This window comes from Streptopelia decaocto, assembly GCF_964273445.1.
Source record: "Streptopelia decaocto genome assembly, chromosome: 13".
NCBI lineage: Eukaryota > Metazoa > Chordata > Aves > Columbiformes > Columbidae > Streptopelia > Streptopelia decaocto.
The window spans coordinates 3,992,707-4,010,008 of NC_138668.1; the positions used below are offsets into that span (position 1 = coordinate 3,992,707).

A 17,302-nucleotide genomic window follows, 5' to 3' on the forward strand; every position below is an offset into this window, starting at 1 on the left:
CCCGTCAGGACCCTGCCCTCCCTGTACAAGACCCCGATGTGCTGCTGTCCCACTTCTGTGACATGACTTGGGGAGGGAAGTGTGAGTGTCCCCTCCATGTGGGACTCCACAGCAGGGGAACAAGAAGCTGAAGCCCGTCTCTCCTTCCCAGTGCTTCCAGCAGGAGCCGAGCTCCTGGGGGGCTGGGAAAGGGATAAAAATTAGTTGCTTTGAAGCAGGAGGGGAAGAAGATAGAGGGGTGCATGTCTGGTAGGTGGGGGTACGTGTGGCGGTGTTGGGGTGCTGTGGCTGCCGCCTGCCTGGGCGCGGGTCCCACTGGGCTCAGTGGGACGCAGGAACCAGCAGCAGCTGCTGCTCAGGGTGGCCGGATCCAGGCGCTGTGGGGTCCTGCGGAGCTGCGAATCCCCCCAGCCGTGGGCGGTGATGTCGACACACGTCTCACCCCGGGTGGGCTCCGACAGCAGCTCTCACCTGCTGTGGGCCAGCACTGGGAGCATCTGTCCCCCCGAAACGCCACAGGGACCAGGGGATGAGCAACCCTCCTGCAGCCCGAGCGAGAGGATGGGGCTCCTTCCCCTGCCCTCCCAGCTCCATCCTTCCCCGCCGCACCCGGGGCGAGGTGCCCGCATCCCACCGAGCGGCGGGGACCCCCGGGAACACCCCGGGGCCAGTGGCCCCGTCCACGTGTGGCGATGGCGGAGAGGCCTGGCTCGCAGGCAGGGGCAGGGCGGCCGCCGAGCTGCTTTGCGCTCCCCCAACGCCCACGTAAGGAAGTGGTTGCATTTCTCGGAGAGGAAAAGGGAAGTCGGGGCTGCCTTGGCGGGGCGGCCAGCAGCTCCCGCCGCTCGCTCGGGGCTGCTGTTCGTGTCGACTGCCCAGAGTCCATGAACTAGCCCTGCCCAGCAAGGTAAGGACCGGGGTACGTCCCATGGGGGCTGTGGCTGTCACCTCTCCTGGTGCCCGCGCCCCACTCGAGGGGAGGTGGGGACCCGGTTGGGGCTGCTTTGGGGTACCAGGGGGTGCGGGCAGTGCCTTCATCACTCGTGAGTTTTGCTGTTGCTGTGTTTTGGGTTTTTTCCTTCTTTTTTTTTTTTTTTTTCCAGCTTTGGCAGTAAGTTTGAGTTTTATTCTCTTGCTGGGGGCTTGGGAGCTGTGGGGTGTTGGAAAGGGTCCCCTGCAGGGTTTCCTGGGGGGGACTGGTGCTGGCAGAGCTGCTGCAATCTGTCTTCTCCTCCTCGGGCATCAGCTGCCTCCAGCTTTATCCAGCATGAGGAAGAGGAGGGTCAGAGCTGCCGTCCCTCTGCCCTGGGGTGGTGATGTCCCCTCCAGGGCCAGGCTGGCTCCTGGGGTACCCCACACCGATTGCAGGGCTGAGGATGGGTGTCCCCAGCCTGGCTGACCTGAGCACGGGGGGGACACTGTGCAGCTCTGGGAAGCAGAAGGACTCCTGGGGGTCGGTGCCGGGGTCTCGGCAATGCAGAAGGACCACCGGGACACCACGGTGGCCGCGGACACCTTCATGGGGTCCTGCTGCTCCTGGCGGTACCGTCACTGGGTCCCTGTGCTGGTGGGCACAAACCCACCTCCTGCTGCCTCGCCAGGCTCAGCAAAACCAAAAATACAGAAACACAGCTCCTCGGGAGCCCGGCTTCCTCCCCGGGACCGGGAGGAGCCCCAAGCGCTCGGCTCCTGCCAAGGTTTGGTTTTATCTCCTCCAAGGATGTTTCCGAACTGCTCGGCGCCTCGGGGCTGGCTGGGGAGATAACGGAGCTGTGTCCCAATCACGCCCTGTCTGCCCATCTGAAAATGCCTGTTTTCCTCCGTGTTGAGGACGGGGACAGCCATGGCCCCTCCGATGCTCTTCCCTGCGGGGCGAGGGGCGGCCGAGCTCCACGGGGGTCACCCCATGGCTCCCATCGCGGGTGGGAGAGCGGCTCAGCCCACGGGGTGTGAGCAGGGACCTGGCCCCGAACCAGCTGCGGGGGAAATGAGGCACAGGCAGCTGCAGGGAGTGACGGGAGCCCTGGCTTCTCACTCAGCTCCGCGGCCGCAGCCAAAGGATGGGGTTCCCTCCCCGGCACAGTGGCTGAGCCCGTCCCTTTGGTGGATGGTGTCAAACGGAGGAGCAGCAAAACTTCCTGGGAAGGAGGGTCCAGGACCCTCAGCATCCAAATCAGAAAGCGCCATGGTGGATCACACCTCCCATCCTTCCTCCCCAGGAGCTGTTTCAGCCAGGTCCCCATTTCAGCTGGGTCCCCAATTCAGCCAGGTCCCTGTTTCACACACTTTTCTGCTCCCCATCTCTTGCAATGCCAGCAGCAACGTCCCCGCTTGCTGATGACTTTATTCAGCACTCTGGGTGCAGCTCTGGCTGCAGGACTCGGGGCAGAGGCACATGTGGCAGCAGCATTTTACCCGCCCATGGGTCAGCCTGTGCCAAATCTCAGCATGTTGGTGGGGCTGGGGTTGGGCAGCTCAGCCGTGCCCGTGTCTGTGTCCCTGCCCGGTGGGGATGGGCGTTTCGGAAGACACTTGGCCATGAGATATGTGGCAGTAGGGATTGCGCCATGCATCGGCACTGGGATTTCTCCATGTGCGAAAGGCAGGTGATAGAGCTCTGCAGATTTTCTTCTCACCAGCCCTGGGACAGAGATTTGCTAGGAGGGACTTCTTTACTTCCCCTGTACCGTTTTTAGCTGCCAAAAAAAACGGGCAGCACTCAGTGTTCCCAAAATAGCTGAGAGGCAAACTGTGAGTAATCCCCGTCCGTCACGCCCTGGTGAGGTGTTTCCTCACATCCCTGCGTTACCTTGGCCGGATGGCCACGGGGCTGCACCGCTGCTCCCAGCCCTTCCCAGTCCCGCAGCACCCGGAGCAGGATCGTGGGATGCTGCTCCGTCCTGCGGCACCAGGGCGGTGGGTGCTCAGCCAGGGAAAGGGATTAGTCACACTGGGGCTGAGTGTACATGGATGGGATGGGATGGGATGGGATGGGATGGGATGGGATGGGGCGGGATTGGGCGGGATGGAGATGCCTCCATGGGGCTTTCACTCTTCCCAAATGAGAGGTGGTGAAGGAGTAAGTGGATCTGGCCGCATGGAGCTGGCAGGGGCACTTGGAGGAAGGAGGTGCTGCCTGTGGTGGGACTTCGGGATGCATGTGGTGCTGGTGGTACCGGCACTGGGGTCCCAATGTGCCCATCTGGTTCCTGCCCACCTGGTTCTAGCTGGCTGGTGTGGGATGATGGCGCAGTTTGGGTGTCCCTGGATGTGGTCCCCACTTCCCATCTGGCTATGGGACACCCCCATGGCACCCAGCTGTGGGTGCTTGGCCATGGGAGACCCAGCTGTGGGTATCTGGCCGTGGGTACCTGTCTGGCACCCAGCCATGGGACACTCAGTGTGGGGTGCCTGGCCATGGGGCAGCAGCCTGGGGAACATCTCCTCCAGCTCCACCCAAACTCTCCTCCGTCCCCACCTCTGAGCTGAACCCCTCGCTTGAGCACACTCTGACCTTGGAAATCCCCGGGGAAACTCCTTCCCAGGCAGAGGGGGGGACTCTGTGGGCTGCAGCGTGGGGCTGATCACGGTGGGTCAGAGCGCTTGGTGGGGCTGGGAGTGGGGGCTCCCACTGGGGGTTTGTCCCCGTGGCCAGAGCAGAATCTCTTGACAGCCGTGGTGGTCTTGTCCTGTCCGCAGCCTGGAAACCATGGCCTACCACAGCTTCCTGCTGGAGCCCATCAGCTGCCACGCCTGGAACAAGGACCGGACCCGTAAGTACAGCCGGGACACCCCATCCCAAAACCCCCAGGGGTGGCTCGAAGCACCGACTGTCCCGGCAGCACATCCCCGAGTGGGGCAGAGCTGGGTCAGGGCTGGGTTTGGGGAAGCAGCTCCTGCCATGGGCAGATGTTGGGCTGCAGACAGCACGTGTCCTCCTGCACCCCCCTGGTCCCACTGCCGGGACAGAGCCCAGCGCAGGGGCTGCCAGCACCGCGTCCGCCCCGCGGCCCCGCAGCCTGGGGAGGGATGGACGGAGCACGGGGAGGGATGGACGGAGCGCGGGGAGGGAAGCGGAGCCGGGTGATTCACGGCCGATGGCATTTCCCGGCTGCGGCGCAGGGGATGTGGGAGAGAACAAAAAGGGCTTTCTCTGCTGTGGATGATGTGCCGGGCACGGGGGTGGGATGGGGCTGGATGGGAGCTGAGTGCCTGCAGCCATCCTGTCCCATCCCACTACATCCGTCCCATCCCATCCTACCCCATCCTGTCCCATCCAACCCCCTCTCATCACACCCCAGCCCATCTTATCCCACCCCATCCCATCCCACCAGCCCCACACACGCTGGGCAAGGGAGGATGCTGGGCTGTTGGGTATGGGAGAGCTCCTCCCTTCCCGTAGGGACAGTTCACAGGGGCAGCTTTGGGGCAGCGTGGGGCTGGGGGTGTGATGGGACCTCACCATGCAGTTGGGTCTAAGTGGGGTCCCATTGTGCCCCACCAAGCCTGGAGCGCAGGAAGGGGCAGGTCAGAGCCCATTGTCCCAGTTCCCCCCGGCAGAGCCCACAACCCACGGGAGGGCTTTGTCCCGGCTGCTCTCGCCCCGCAGAGATCGCCCTCTGCCCCAACAACCATGAGGTCCACATCTACCGCAAGGATGGGTCCAAGTGGAGCAAAGTCCATGAGCTGAAGGAGCACAACGGGCAGGTGACAGGTGAGCCCTGGCTGATAGAGGGGACGGGAACACAGCTGGTGGGTGGTCCTGCCCTGGAGATGGTCCCAGCCACACTTGGTGACATCAGCAGCTTCTGGATGGGGATTGAGCAGTGGGTGGAGAAGAGAGAGCAGGTTGTGTCTAGCTCTCCTGGTCCTGATCCAGTGTGTCAGAAGGCACCCAGGGGTGGGATGGATGGGATGAGAGGGATGGGGTGTGGAGGGATGGGAAGGGATGAGGTGGTTGGAGTGGGACGGATGGATGGATGAGATGGGTTGAGATGGGCTGGGATGGACTGGGATGGGGTGGGATGATTTGGAATGGAAGCGGGAGTGGAGCAAAGGGTGTCTCTGTAGCAGAGACCACCCAGAACAGCTTTGCCTTCAAACAGCCTCCCACCCTGAATGACCCGTCCCCACGGCTCCCTGGGCCACCATCACCCCCCTCTGCCTTCCAGGCATCGACTGGGCCCCTGAGAGCAACCGACTGGTGACGTGTGGGACTGACCGCAATGCCTACGTCTGGACCCTGAAGGGGAACGTCTGGAAACCCACCCTGGTCATCCTGCGGATCAACCGGGCCGCACGCTGTGTCAAGTGGTCCCCCAAGGAGAACAAGTTTGCTGTGGGCAGCGGCTCCCGGCTCATCTCCATCTGCTACTTTGAGCAGGAGAACGACTGGTGAGGCTCAGCCATGGCCTGGGGCTGTCCTGGGGGAGATGGAGCGATGAGGAGATGGAGATAGATGGATGGAGTAAAGATGGAGAAGGGATGGAGGGATGGGCAGGTGGATTGGTGGGGAGATGGATGTAGGGGAGGTGGAAAGGATATGGATTGGGAGATAGGAGACCAGAGGAGCAGGAGATGAGACAGGACAAGATGGAGGAGAAGGTGGAAGAGGAGACAGATGGGGAGATTCATGAGGGGATGGGTGGATGGATGGGGAGATGGAGGGGATGTGGAAGGGACATAGATGGGGAGAGAGGAGACTAGAAGAGTGGACAGATGGGGATATGGAGGGAGGTGCTCCAAACCCCATCTGCTGGGCCGTGCTGCCCCCACGTCCTGGCTGCTGCCTCAAGCCGGTCACCCAGGGCAGCTCCTGGGGTGCTCGTAGCCCCAACCAGCCCCCCAAAATCCTGGTGGGGTTTCTCAGGGAGGTTGATGCTCCCCGCTGACACCGACCGCTCTCCCCACAGGTGGGTGTGCAAGCACATCAAGAAGCCCATCCGCTCCACGGTGCTCAGCCTCGACTGGCACCCCAACAACGTCCTCCTGGCCGCCGGCTCCTGCGACTTCAAGTGCCGGTGAGGAGCTGGGGGGTGCGTGACCGGGGGACCCCTAAGGATGGGTTGGGTTCCCACCCTGGCACAGCCCAGCACCCTGGCTCACCCATGGGGTTGAGTTCACCCCTCCAGGTGCCATGGGGAGCCGGGGATGGGGTGCAGGGGCAATGTGGGGAGGGCTGGGGGAGCCCCAGGGACCAGCATTGCGGCACCCAGCGGGGCACCCCATAGGCTCCGTCAGGGAAACTGAGGCACACGAGGGAGCAGGGATGGAGGCAGCGCTGGGGCTGTGTCCAGGGACACACGGCAGGGCTGTGTCTCCCCCAGGATCTTCTCAGCCTACATCAAGGAGGTGGAGGAGCGGCCCAGCCCCACGCCCTGGGGCTCCAAGATGCCCTTTGGGGAGCTGATGTTCGAGTCGAGCAGCAGCTGCGGGTGGGTGCACAGCATCTGCTTCTCGGCCAGCGGCACCCGCGTGGCCTGGGTGAGCCACGACAGCACCCTCTGCCTCGCCGATGCCAACAAGAAGATGGCGTAAGTGGGGATGGGAATGGAGGGGGGTTGAGGGGACTGGGGGACAGATGTGCGGGGGGGTGACTCCCAACACTGGCCTAAGATGGAGGCATCTGGGTTGGGCTGAGGGTGAAGGGCCAAGCAGAGCTGGTGATGTGTCCTCTCCTTGTGGTTTTGAGGTTTCCACCTGTGTCATGAGCTGTGCTGGTCTCAGCGCTGAGAAATTGAAGCTGGGGACAGACTTTTAGCAGGGCCTGTTGCAACAGGACAATGGGTGGTGGTTTTAAATTGATTCAGGCCAGATGTGAGGAAGAAACTTTTGACCCTGAGGTTGGTGAGAGCCTGGCCCAGGTTCCCAGAGAAGTGGGGGATGAACCATCCCTGGAGACATCCCAGGCCAGGCTGGACGGGGCTCTGAGCAACCTGAGCTGGTGAAGATGTCCCTGCTCATGGCAGGGGGGGCACTGGGGGAGCTGGGAAGGTCCCTCCAACCCAAACAATTCTGAGGTTCTATGATTCCAAGCTCAGCTCCCTGGTAACGCCCTGTCCCTCCCTTGTAGCGTCGCCTCCCTGTGCACCGAGACCCTGCCCCTCCTGGCTGTCACCTTCATCACTGAAAACAGCCTGGTGGCCGCGGTGAGTCTGGACTGGGGACACGGGGTGGATGGTGCTCTGGGAGCTGGCAGGAAGGTGCTGAGCAGGGCTGTTCCCCAGGGCCACGATTGCTGCCCAATGCTGTTCACCTATGAGGAGAGCCAGGGCACACTGACCTTCGGGGGCAAGCTGGACGTCCCCAAGCAGAGCTCCCAGCGCGGCCTCACCGCCCGCGAGCGCTTCCAGAACCTGGACAAGAAAGCGAGCTCGGACACCACCAACGCCTCGCTGGACACCCTGCACAAGAACAGCATCAGGCACGGACCGGGGGGAGAGCGGGTGGAGGGATGGGCTTGGCTGGGTCACCCTGGGGTGCTGGTCCCTGGGCATCCCTTGGCTGTGTTGGTCTCTGGTCCTGGAGCTGGGGCAGCGTTGGTGCATCCCTGGGTATCCCTGGACGTCCCTGTACATGGGTAGGGGAGATGGAGATGTGCAGCCCCAGGAGCTGGGACAGCCCTGGGCATCCCTAGAGGATTCCTACATATCCCTGAGCATCCCTGGGTATCCCTGAGCATCCCTGTACATGGATGTGGGAGATGGAGGGGTGCAGTCCAGGGAGCTGGGATGCGCTGAGCATCCCTGGAGCATCCCTGGGTATCCCTGCCCATGGGTGGGGGAGCTGGAGGGCTCTGGCCCTGCTCAGGGGCCCAGGGTGACTCCCCGCTGTCCCTTTGCTCCCCGCAGCCAGATCTCGGTGCTGGCAGGCGGGAAGGCCAACTGCTCGCAGTTCTGCACCACGGGGATGGACGGCGGCATGAGCATCTGGGATGTCAAGGTGAGGTGTCCCCACGGTGCCGCAGGCACCCTCAGAGTGGGAGCATCCAGCGTCGAACCCTCATTAGCCACAGCTCTAATTGCAATCCCCCCACCCTGGTGCTGCGCAGCTCTTTGCTGTGGTGGTGGGTCCCATCCTGCCCATGGGGGACCCAAGGCCTGGGTGGGAATCTCCTTCAACACAGGGCTGGGTGGGGGACACCCCTGGGTGGCACTTTCACTGGCTCATCATCAGAGGTGGGGGGGTGACACCAGCCTTGTGCAAGGATCCAGCACCCTCTCCTGGCTTCAGCTTTGCCCACACGGCTTTAAAAATGAACCAAAACCAGACAAAGTTTGGATCTCCCCCCGGAACCGGGAAAGGCTGACACCCCATGGGACAGTTTTACCCCACCGTGTCCCCCGTTAGTTCCCCAACCACCTCCTGCTGCCTTGGAAAGCAAAAAGCTGATGACAAACGACCTCCCGTTTCATTTTAGAGCCTGGAGTCAGCGCTGAAGGATCTCAAGATCAAATGAAGGAATCAGCTGGGAAGGACATCCCGGCCACCGCCTGTCCCTGTCCCTGCCACCCCGCCTGCTCCCCTGCCGGCCCCCGAGATGCCCCCAGCGCTGCCCCGGCTGCCAGCCAGCCCGGCGGCTGCTCACGAGTTATTTTTTACTATTTTTGTTATAATCCTACCCGATGCTGGTCATACGTCGCTTAAATGAAAAACAGAAATAAAGTAAGGATTTTCCTGTATAAATCAAATTATTTTCCTTTTTTTTTTTTTTTTTTGGAACAAGTTCAGTGCAAACATGTAATTCTTCCCCATGAGGGTGGTGAGGCCCTGGGACAGGCTGCCCAAAAATGTGTGGATGCCCCATCCCTGGAAGGGTTCAGGGCCAGGCTGGACGGGGCTTTGAGTGACCTGATCGGGTGGAAAATGCCCGTGGCAGGGGGGTGGAATGAGATGATCTTTAAGGACACCTAAAAGGAGTGACAGTTCAGGGACTCGGTTCGACAGCAGCCTGAGGGTTACCGTTTTCTCCACTGTAGTAACCAGATTGTGCAAGACACTGCTCAGAGATGCAGCAGCTTTGTGCCTCCCGGCTGCATCTGCTGCTGGAGCTGCCGAACCTCCAGCCAGATTCCACACCACAAATTCCACACCACAACCACCACAGAAACAGCAAAGAGGCAGAAATCACCACCCCACGGAGCGCTCCTGTACCTGCAGCACAGCAGCAGCCTCTTCACTTACACACACATGCCACGGCGACAGAGCAGTTATGATAACTTACTTTTTAATCAGCCAAATATACAAGTTCTTTTCTTGTTTTTTAAACTTGATAAAGTTGTCTTTTGTTTTCCGTCTGGGTCTGATACATGTTCTTTTATTTTTCCTTTAAACAAAGGATGACGTGGTTAAAAACTGGCACTATCCCTAGTAAGGAAAAGGGTAAAAAAAAAACAACAACCCAAAAAACCCCAACAAATGAAGAGGAGGGAAAAAGGGAGACTGGCTGCAAGAAAGGAGGGATGAAACCGGGAAGGAACAGCACTCCAGATGTCCGTGACGTCAGGCTCCCAGCTTATACAGCAACACCCCGCATCAGAATTTGATGGGCCACTTGGCCAAAAAGATTCCTCAGATACATCATCCTTCGGGCTTTCACTAGCAAGTCAAGGTTCCCCACCCCATGCCCCACCCCACAATCACCCCACAATCTAATTTTCTTGCAATCTAATATTTGAAGCACCTCCCCTCCCGCACGCCTCCCTCCCACCCTGTTCCCCCTTGTCTATATGAGTTCTTAATCCTAAAAACAGCAAAAAAACCCCAACATTCAGGTTTCCAAACTGTTACAGAGAATCGCTGTTCAGCACAGTTCTGCACCGAAGGTCGCAGCTGCCCCTAACCCCAAATGGAAAGAAATCTGTGCCAGGATGAGGACAAACATGTTGTCGGTGTCTCTTGGAGGTGAAGGTGACTTCGATGCCGCAGTACACCCATGGTATGCAACACGACAGAGCTCCCGGCGGGCACCAGGCACAGTTCCCTGGCGTTTCCTCCTCTTACGTGTCCTGCGCTTACTTGTTAAGGGATAGTGACTGCAGTCTTTTACCTGCCATGGCCGCTTCGTCTTTTGCTGGGGGAGGAAAAGAACAGAGGTTTCGTCATTTCACAGCAGGTGTCAGGGACTGGTGACAGCCCCAGAGACCAAAATCGTGCCAGGCACGTATGGTGAGGTAATGGGAAAAATCCAGCCCTCCCCGCCAATTCCTGGTAGATCCCCCCAGAGTTCAGAGGAGCAGCCCCCAGCGTGTTCCCTTCTCAGACTCTCTTCAGGTGTCCACAAATCACCCTGATGCTGCTGCAGATTTCTCAGTGGAAGCCACCGAGACGACACGCTCATCAGACCCCGGGTTTACACCTCTCAGAGCTGAGGAGAGGGGGGGCTGCAAATTCCCTTTGGATCCCCAGCACTCAAAGCTAATAAATCACACGCGGCAGAAGGAACCTGCTAAAGCCCCAAAGTGGAGCAAGCGTTGCCTGGGAGGCTGAGAACAACATGGTTATCGAGGGCAATTGCCTTCCTGCTCCCAGCTCAGATGTCCTAGAGTGTTATAAAGCAAAAGCATTACAAGAATGAAAAGGCTGAATACGGTTTCGATAAGAGGAGTTGTGATGACACCCAGCAACATCACACACAAGAAATCACGGCCCTTGGCAGTACAACCATTGCAAAGAGAAGCAAGAGGATATGAGTCATTACTCTCTAACCTTTCCTTTCTTCTTCTTTCTTTCTGGCAGCTTCTTCCCTTTGCTTCCGAATGATGGCTAGTCGGGCGAGATCGGCCTTCGCTTGTTCTGTTTTACCAGCTAGGTGCATTTTCATGTATCTTTCTTTTGCCTTTTGTTTCTCTATCTCCTCTCTGTTTGAGTAAAACACACTGGTCACCAGAGGATCGGAGCGGGGAGGACAGGGAGGGACTTCCCACAAAGACCAGGGGTCCCTGTCACCAGTTTTCAAGCACAGGTTGTATCTATTGCAGGGTTGGAACAGGGATGATGAGATTATTTCTACCTTTGTTCAGCTAAATAAGGACACTGAGGTCAAAGGAATTAGCCCCAGACCGCACAGCACCAGGACATGTTTTTCCCTCCCAAAGCTGTACTTCTGCTGAAGCAATCCAGCCCAAATAAGCTTAAACCTTTTGCTCTGAAACTCTCCATTGCTAAATGAAACTAGAAGATTAAACTTTGGTTCTCATCTTATTCATCTGCTCAGAGAAAAATTTCACTGTGATGCCTGGAATCTGGGAAACCGCTGGCTGTCACCAGGGCAGGATTAAAGCGGACCCCAAGGTGACCTCTGGTGACTGGATTTCAGTTACGGTTGATTTTTGGCATAAAACTTCAGGAAAGGAATGGCCTAAATCTGCTTCACAGCAACAAACTTCACTTTCTTAGTGCCCCTGGCCCAGCTGCTGGCCCCAGCACGAACACAGCTGCTCCCAGAGCACAGACAACTGCTGTAAAATTCATAAGGAAAGATATTTCGAACCACAGCGAGTCCTGCCTGACAGTTCGCTGCTGTTCAGTGTCCGCTTTAGACAAAAACACATTTAAAAGGCTTCCCTGAAACACCAATGCACGCACAGCCGGGAAACATCTCCCCGTGTTAAGCTGCTGCCACCAACAAGCGTGAAATTGCAGGGACGCGCCGAGGCAGCAGGAAACACTCACCGCTCCCGTCGTGAGAGCTCCTTGGGTCCGTCCAGGTCCAGCTGAGTGACTTTTTTGGTTGTCTGAATTACACGATTGGGATTCTCTATGTCTATCAACCCTTCCACTCCTTTGCGCTTTTGCTAAGGTTGAAGAACAAGAGGAAGGTTAAGAAGCTCTGTCACACCCGGCGTCGCGTTGTATCACAGCTCAGCAAACACACCGCAACACACCCCAAAAGGAGAATTCAATATTTTTTTCTAGTTTTTACTACCAGACAGCAAAACCATTTATGAGCCAAGGTTTCTACCACCAGCTATCCTCAGCCTTCTTTGAAATCTTTTTGCCTCTGCATTTCGCTTATAAAAATATGCAAGTTTTCATGCTGAGGACAACATACTGTCAAGTAAGGGTTTTTTGGCTTTTAAAAATAGTTCTTCCATAAAAAAATTACTATAGGCAGCTGTCAAAGAGAACTCGGAGTCACAAGTGTGCATCTCTCTCCTGCCCTGGGTGCTGTGAATGTGGTAAATGCCTTGAGAATGACAGTACCTGATAGTCCTCGTCATCTTCATCACTCTCATCAGAATCTAAAGACTTCTTCTCCTTTTTAGGGTCCCCTGTTGCTCCTTCGCCTCCTTCTTCTTGTTCCTCTTCTTCCTATAAAATCACAGGAAATCAGAGAAAATGTACATCAAAATCTCCTGGAGATATTTTGGCCCCAGTTTCCAGCACAATATCTCAGGGACTGGAAACTACACGGGTGTAGCGTAGGGCTGGACCCCATTCTAGATCTCAATTAAAAAAACAACTAGAGAAGAGCAACCTGACAACCACCAACCAGAACATTATTATCCAAGAAAATGCAGCCTTTTTAGCACAGGTTTTACCTGTCAGAGGTCTAGGAATTGATTTGTAAATCATTGGAACAACCAACACAGGTGTGACCAGTTTGCTTTGCCCTTGTCAAACATCCCTCACCAGAGCGACTGGCAAAGTGCATGAGCTATGGGCAGTAATTTTGTTAATTGTTTTTTTTATTTTTAGATTTCCCTAACGAAACAGTGTTACATGGATTATCACAGAAGAAAAAGAAGAAATCCTTCTCAAAGAACAGTTCTCTGGTTTCTTTTAAAACAAGACATACATAAAGCGGGGTCCTGCTTGTTCTGTTCCATTTCTGGTTGGTATTTTTATTAAAATCCCGGAAGTACAGAACACTTGTCAAGTTTGTGAACGACTGGTAGGAGTTGGAATCATTTTGGGAAATGGGATCAGACCCATAAGTGGCTTCAGAATTTGGAAAGACACCAGGAAACCAAGAAGGTGGAATCAGAAAACAAATCATGAGGAGATACACTTTGGGAGAAGAAATCCAACACAAAGTCAGATTGTGTGGCCAAGCAGCAAACCACACAATCTTCTTGAGTTACAGCTGGTCAGAACATTAAAAAGGAGTCAACAATATGGCTCATAAGTGCTTGAAAGAGTCATTTTCTGGGAGGTATTCATCAGTATTTCCTATCTGGGGTATAATTATCCTTCTGGAGTCAGTGCTGTGAGGCTTCAGCTGGAATAGTGTATTCAGGCTTAGGCAGCACTTTCATAAAGCCACAGAAAAACAGCAGCGAGGGTGCCCTTGGAGTGGTGATAATTTGAAATACAAGAGAGCAAGTACTGCAAGAAGCAGCCGTGTCTTTTATAACACCAGGCAGGTAGCTGGTGGGAGGGGCTGTTACAATCCCATGTTGGGGCATGGAAATACACCCAAAAAAAGGACTTGTGCAAGAAAACCTAGTTATCTCTCCCTACAGGTCAGAGGCAAACAAGAAAATTATGTGTGGAGGAAGAAGTCAATGGAATTTGGTCTTTTAAATTTAGAAGAGAAAGAGGGCAAATATAATAATACACAATTCAATACACAATAAGATGTGAGACCTTTTTCTCCACAGCTAAACTGCAGGGCACAGACAAAAATTTAGCTGACACTGGAGACCCGAACGATGAAATACAAGGGAAAAAGATATCTAGAGCTGCTGGGTGATCATCTTTCCTCTCCTTTAACCTTCCGCTTATGAACTGGATGGTCTATTTGGCCTCACTTCTGCGAGGAACCAAACTAACTAGCCCCTTGTTGTCTCCCCAGCCAGAGATATTCTGAATTCATACCGTGATCACTGACAATGACCTGCAGCACTTGACCGAGCTGCCGTTTCTCAGGAACCACAAGCTGAGCACGCTGTATGAGCCAGGACTTACAACAGTAAACACATACCCTCGCCTTTTGCTTTTCTGCTTGAAGCTGGGCATCAATCTCTTCAGGACTCGTGTACTGTCTTGCTCGGCCTTTGTGGCCTCCTTTTCTACCTGTACAAAGCAATCAAATTCATAAATGGCTTAGTGATAAGCTTCCAGAAAGATCTGCTCCTCCTGCAGGACTCTCTCTGGATTTTTGGTGAAGATGGGACAAATCAAACTAGACTCTAAAAGGATACATTGAGCTCAGTGAACACTCCAAGCATTTTGGGTAAGTTACACAGAGAATTGGGATTAATGATCCATAGACACATACATGGAGATGTAGTTCCTTCTTTCAACTTGGGCTGGTTTTGGAGACCCCAGAACCGAGCGGGTCCCCAATTTGGGCAGGACCTTCCCAGCTCTGAGAACACTGGTTATCGGGCAACGAGCTCCCACGTGTGCCCTCGGCGCAGACGGAATCACAGCACGTTCCTGCCGCATCTCCGACCAGCTGAATCCCTCAGCCCCTCCTCTACACCAGGGCTGCACCCAGAGAAAATAAGGAGCTAATTGGAGAAAAGCTTTGGGAATTATAATGAGATTTGAAGAACTACTAAGAGGGGCCTCCATGTTTTAGTGCTTTATAGGGAAAAATGAAAACAAGCTCTAGGCAGCAGGGAGAGGAGAGTCGGCTCAGCTGGCTGGCCTGCCTGGTTACCATCGGCTCTCAAGTTCAAAGTTCTGTTGATTAATGAATTGCTGAAGCCATTAATGCTCCCTCTGCAAGCGGTTTCTCTGCTTCTGCTCTTATGGCTCAAAGAACCGCTGGAAAACAAGCTGATAAGTCCGTCTCCAGCCTTGAACTAGGGAGCTTGGGGTAGACCTGGTGTGTGAGAGCAGCAAGAAGCAAGTGGCTCAGGTGAGGGAGCTCCCTGCTGCGGGGGAGCCTCTGATGGCCGAGGGAGGAGCAGGAAATCCTCGTGCTCTCCCCACTTCACCTGCCGAGGACAAGGGAAACCTTATGGTGATGCTGAGGGGACTGTCCCTCCTTCCTTGGGACTGCGCAGGGAGACATTGGAGCCGGCGGCTGCTGCGGGCTTGAGAAATCCAGCGTTTCCTGACCAGCCCTCCAGGCTCAGCAAAGACAAACTCATGGGTTTTAGCGCAGTACAAGCTGAGCTGTGGAATAAATTGTCTAAAAACCCCGCTGTGAAGCTTTGCAGAGACCTCCGGGATGCTTTTCTCCTGGGAAATGTGGAAGTGCAGAGACCAGACTCTTCTCTCTGAGTTGGGGAGTCTCGTGGGCTCCCAAACCACAAGCGCGACCAAAAAATTTGCTGCACCCAAAGATGTGAGTTTTTAATTCATCTGTTACCAACCATTGCACATGGCAACACTGACACCCCTGGGAACAAGATTTGCCCCAGAGATGTCACCTCAGTGCCCTGTAAATGACATCACTCTGGATGCAACAACAGTCACATCCCTGACATACCACGTAACACCAAAAAAACCTGAATAAACCAAACCAATCCTGTGCTACAAGCTCAACCGATGCCAGGCAGCCTCCTGGTCCAGCTGGGCTCAGCACTGACGAACACAAAGGCAATTTTCTTACATTAAATGACTAAAACGAAGCAAATGGAGGAGTGGATCGATCTCATTGATCCTGGAGCCCGCACGGGGAGATCAAACCATGTCAGACCAGTGGAGTGCCGGTCCTATAGCTGCCCTGACCTACCGCATCACGCTGCGCAACTCGCGTCAGCTCCGCGCCTCAGTTTCCCCATCTGTAAAATAGGGATAATGATTCTTAGCCTGCTCTGTAAAGGCACTTTTAAAATATAATCACCTGCAGATTTCACCTGCAGTAAAGGCCACTGGTGCCTAAGGCATGCATGTGTTCAAATACATCTGTCTTCAGCTTTAAGCAGCTTAATTAAGGAATTTAAATCAAAGAAAATAGAACAATATTGAAGGAATCACTTATTCTTGGTGAACTGAGGTATTAAAAAATAATCTTGTATTAATGGCTGGTAAAAATCTCCTTTTTGTATTAAGCAGTGAGTGCAAAAGTCCATTCCATAACACAATAACTCCTACTGACTTGGGGAGGGGGGGCAAATATCCCCCGTTTCCCAAGAAACAGAAGGTTTGACACAAACGTTCAAAACTGCACAACGAAATACAGAGCAGGAAATCCTGTCTTAAAGGGCATTTAAATACGGCACCCAGGGTCAAAACCCACCACAGCTCTTTGCTTTCACAAAAACTACATGAAAGCTTCAGCCCAATCTACCAACATCGTGCAAACGGACACAAGAAAATCCAAACACAGAAGCAGGTTTGGTACTAAAGCTTGGGAAACGCTGATGAAATAAATTGGAGCAAACTCCAGAGAAGCTGAATGACGAGGGCTGGTTTACATTAATGTATATGACGGGGTTTCACCGACGCTCGCACAAGAGCCAATTATGCAGATGGTGCATCTGGAGAAGGTTCTGGGTGGATCCAGCTCAGCCCTGACAGCCCGTCAGTCCCTCGGTGCTTCTTAATCACACCGGCAAGTTGGTACCCGCTGCTGGAGCCACATGAAAGGAGCCACGTTTGGAGCCCCCGAGCCCAGCAGGACCCTCTGCCCGGATTCCCCGTCCCAGCCCCAAAAGGCTCCGCCACGGAAGGACCAACAAACACCCCACAGCGGCTGTGCCCCCCTGTTCCCAGCCCCGGGGAACCGGCTGCAGCTCCCGGCCCAACGGGAGCACACGGGGCACAGCCCGGTCGCAAGGGCCGGACACCCCGGGGCTGCTGCGATCGCAGGGCGCTTGTTGGGGGCACCGAATGGGAGCCGGGCGACCGCCGCAGAATGTGTTGCGGAGGGGAGGGTCCCGCTGCAAGCCAACAGAACGGGCTGGGGCGGGAAAACGAGACCCCCCCCGAGACCATCACAGCCGGGGGGGCGGGAAGGGGCCGCCTCTGAGACCCCGCGGCCGAGAAGGGGGAAAAGAGACACCCCCAAACTCCCCAAAGCCGGGAGAGAGGGGCAGAGAAGCCCCTTCAGAGCCGAGCGCGGGAACGAGAGCGGCCCCGCCAGCACCTCACAGCCGGGATGGGGGGCCGAGCCCGGTCCGCCCGGGGCCTCCACAGCCGGGGCCTCCCCCCCGCCCCTCCCCCGGGGCCCACACCCCCCAGCCCCCTCCCCGCCGATTCCCGCCGGGGCAGCCCCGGCCCGGCCCCACCTCCTTTCGGCATCGCGGCGATGGCGGCAGCGGCGGCAACTGCAGCGAGGCCCCCCCCCGGCCCCGAGCGGCGACCCGGAAGCGGAAACCGTCCCGCCCCCGCGCGCGCGGTGTGCAGCCCTCGCCGCCCGCTCAGTCACCACGGTCCGCGGAAAGGACCCCGCCGCGGG

At 56.1% G+C, this 17,302-nt stretch overlaps 2 protein-coding genes across 3 annotated transcripts; one reads left to right on the top strand and one right to left on the bottom strand.

The window, feature by feature from the left end:
* Positions 1–758: 758 nt before the first annotated feature.
* On the top strand, positions 759–8,690 carry ARPC1B (actin related protein 2/3 complex subunit 1B). Of its 2 annotated transcripts, none has more exons than XM_082064628.1 (10): positions 759–907; positions 3,700–3,773; positions 4,610–4,714; positions 5,172–5,394; positions 5,913–6,020; positions 6,327–6,533; positions 7,073–7,148; positions 7,227–7,423; positions 7,851–7,941; positions 8,420–8,690. In XM_082064628.1, the coding sequence occupies exons 2-10, from the start codon at positions 3,710–3,712 to the stop codon at positions 8,456–8,458; spliced, it is 1,110 nt and encodes a 369-aa protein (XP_081920754.1). In that variant the 5' UTR covers positions 759–907; positions 3,700–3,709; the 3' UTR covers positions 8,459–8,690. The 2 variants fall into 2 exon arrangements, with proteins under 2 accessions (XP_081920754.1, XP_081920755.1); XM_082064629.1 differs by having other exon boundaries at positions 805–907; positions 3,674–3,773.
* A 519-nt stretch (positions 8,691–9,209) lies between these two features.
* On the bottom strand, positions 9,210–17,269 carry PDAP1 (PDGFA associated protein 1). Its single transcript, XM_082064633.1, has 6 exons — positions 17,133–17,269; positions 13,928–14,019; positions 12,205–12,312; positions 11,674–11,795; positions 10,708–10,859; positions 9,210–10,072 (listed from the first exon to the last, which is right to left on the bottom strand). The coding sequence occupies exons 1-6, from the start codon at positions 17,143–17,145 to the stop codon at positions 10,014–10,016; spliced, it is 546 nt and encodes a 181-aa protein (XP_081920759.1). The 5' UTR covers positions 17,146–17,269; the 3' UTR covers positions 9,210–10,013.
* Between the last annotated feature and the right edge of the window lie 33 nt (positions 17,270–17,302).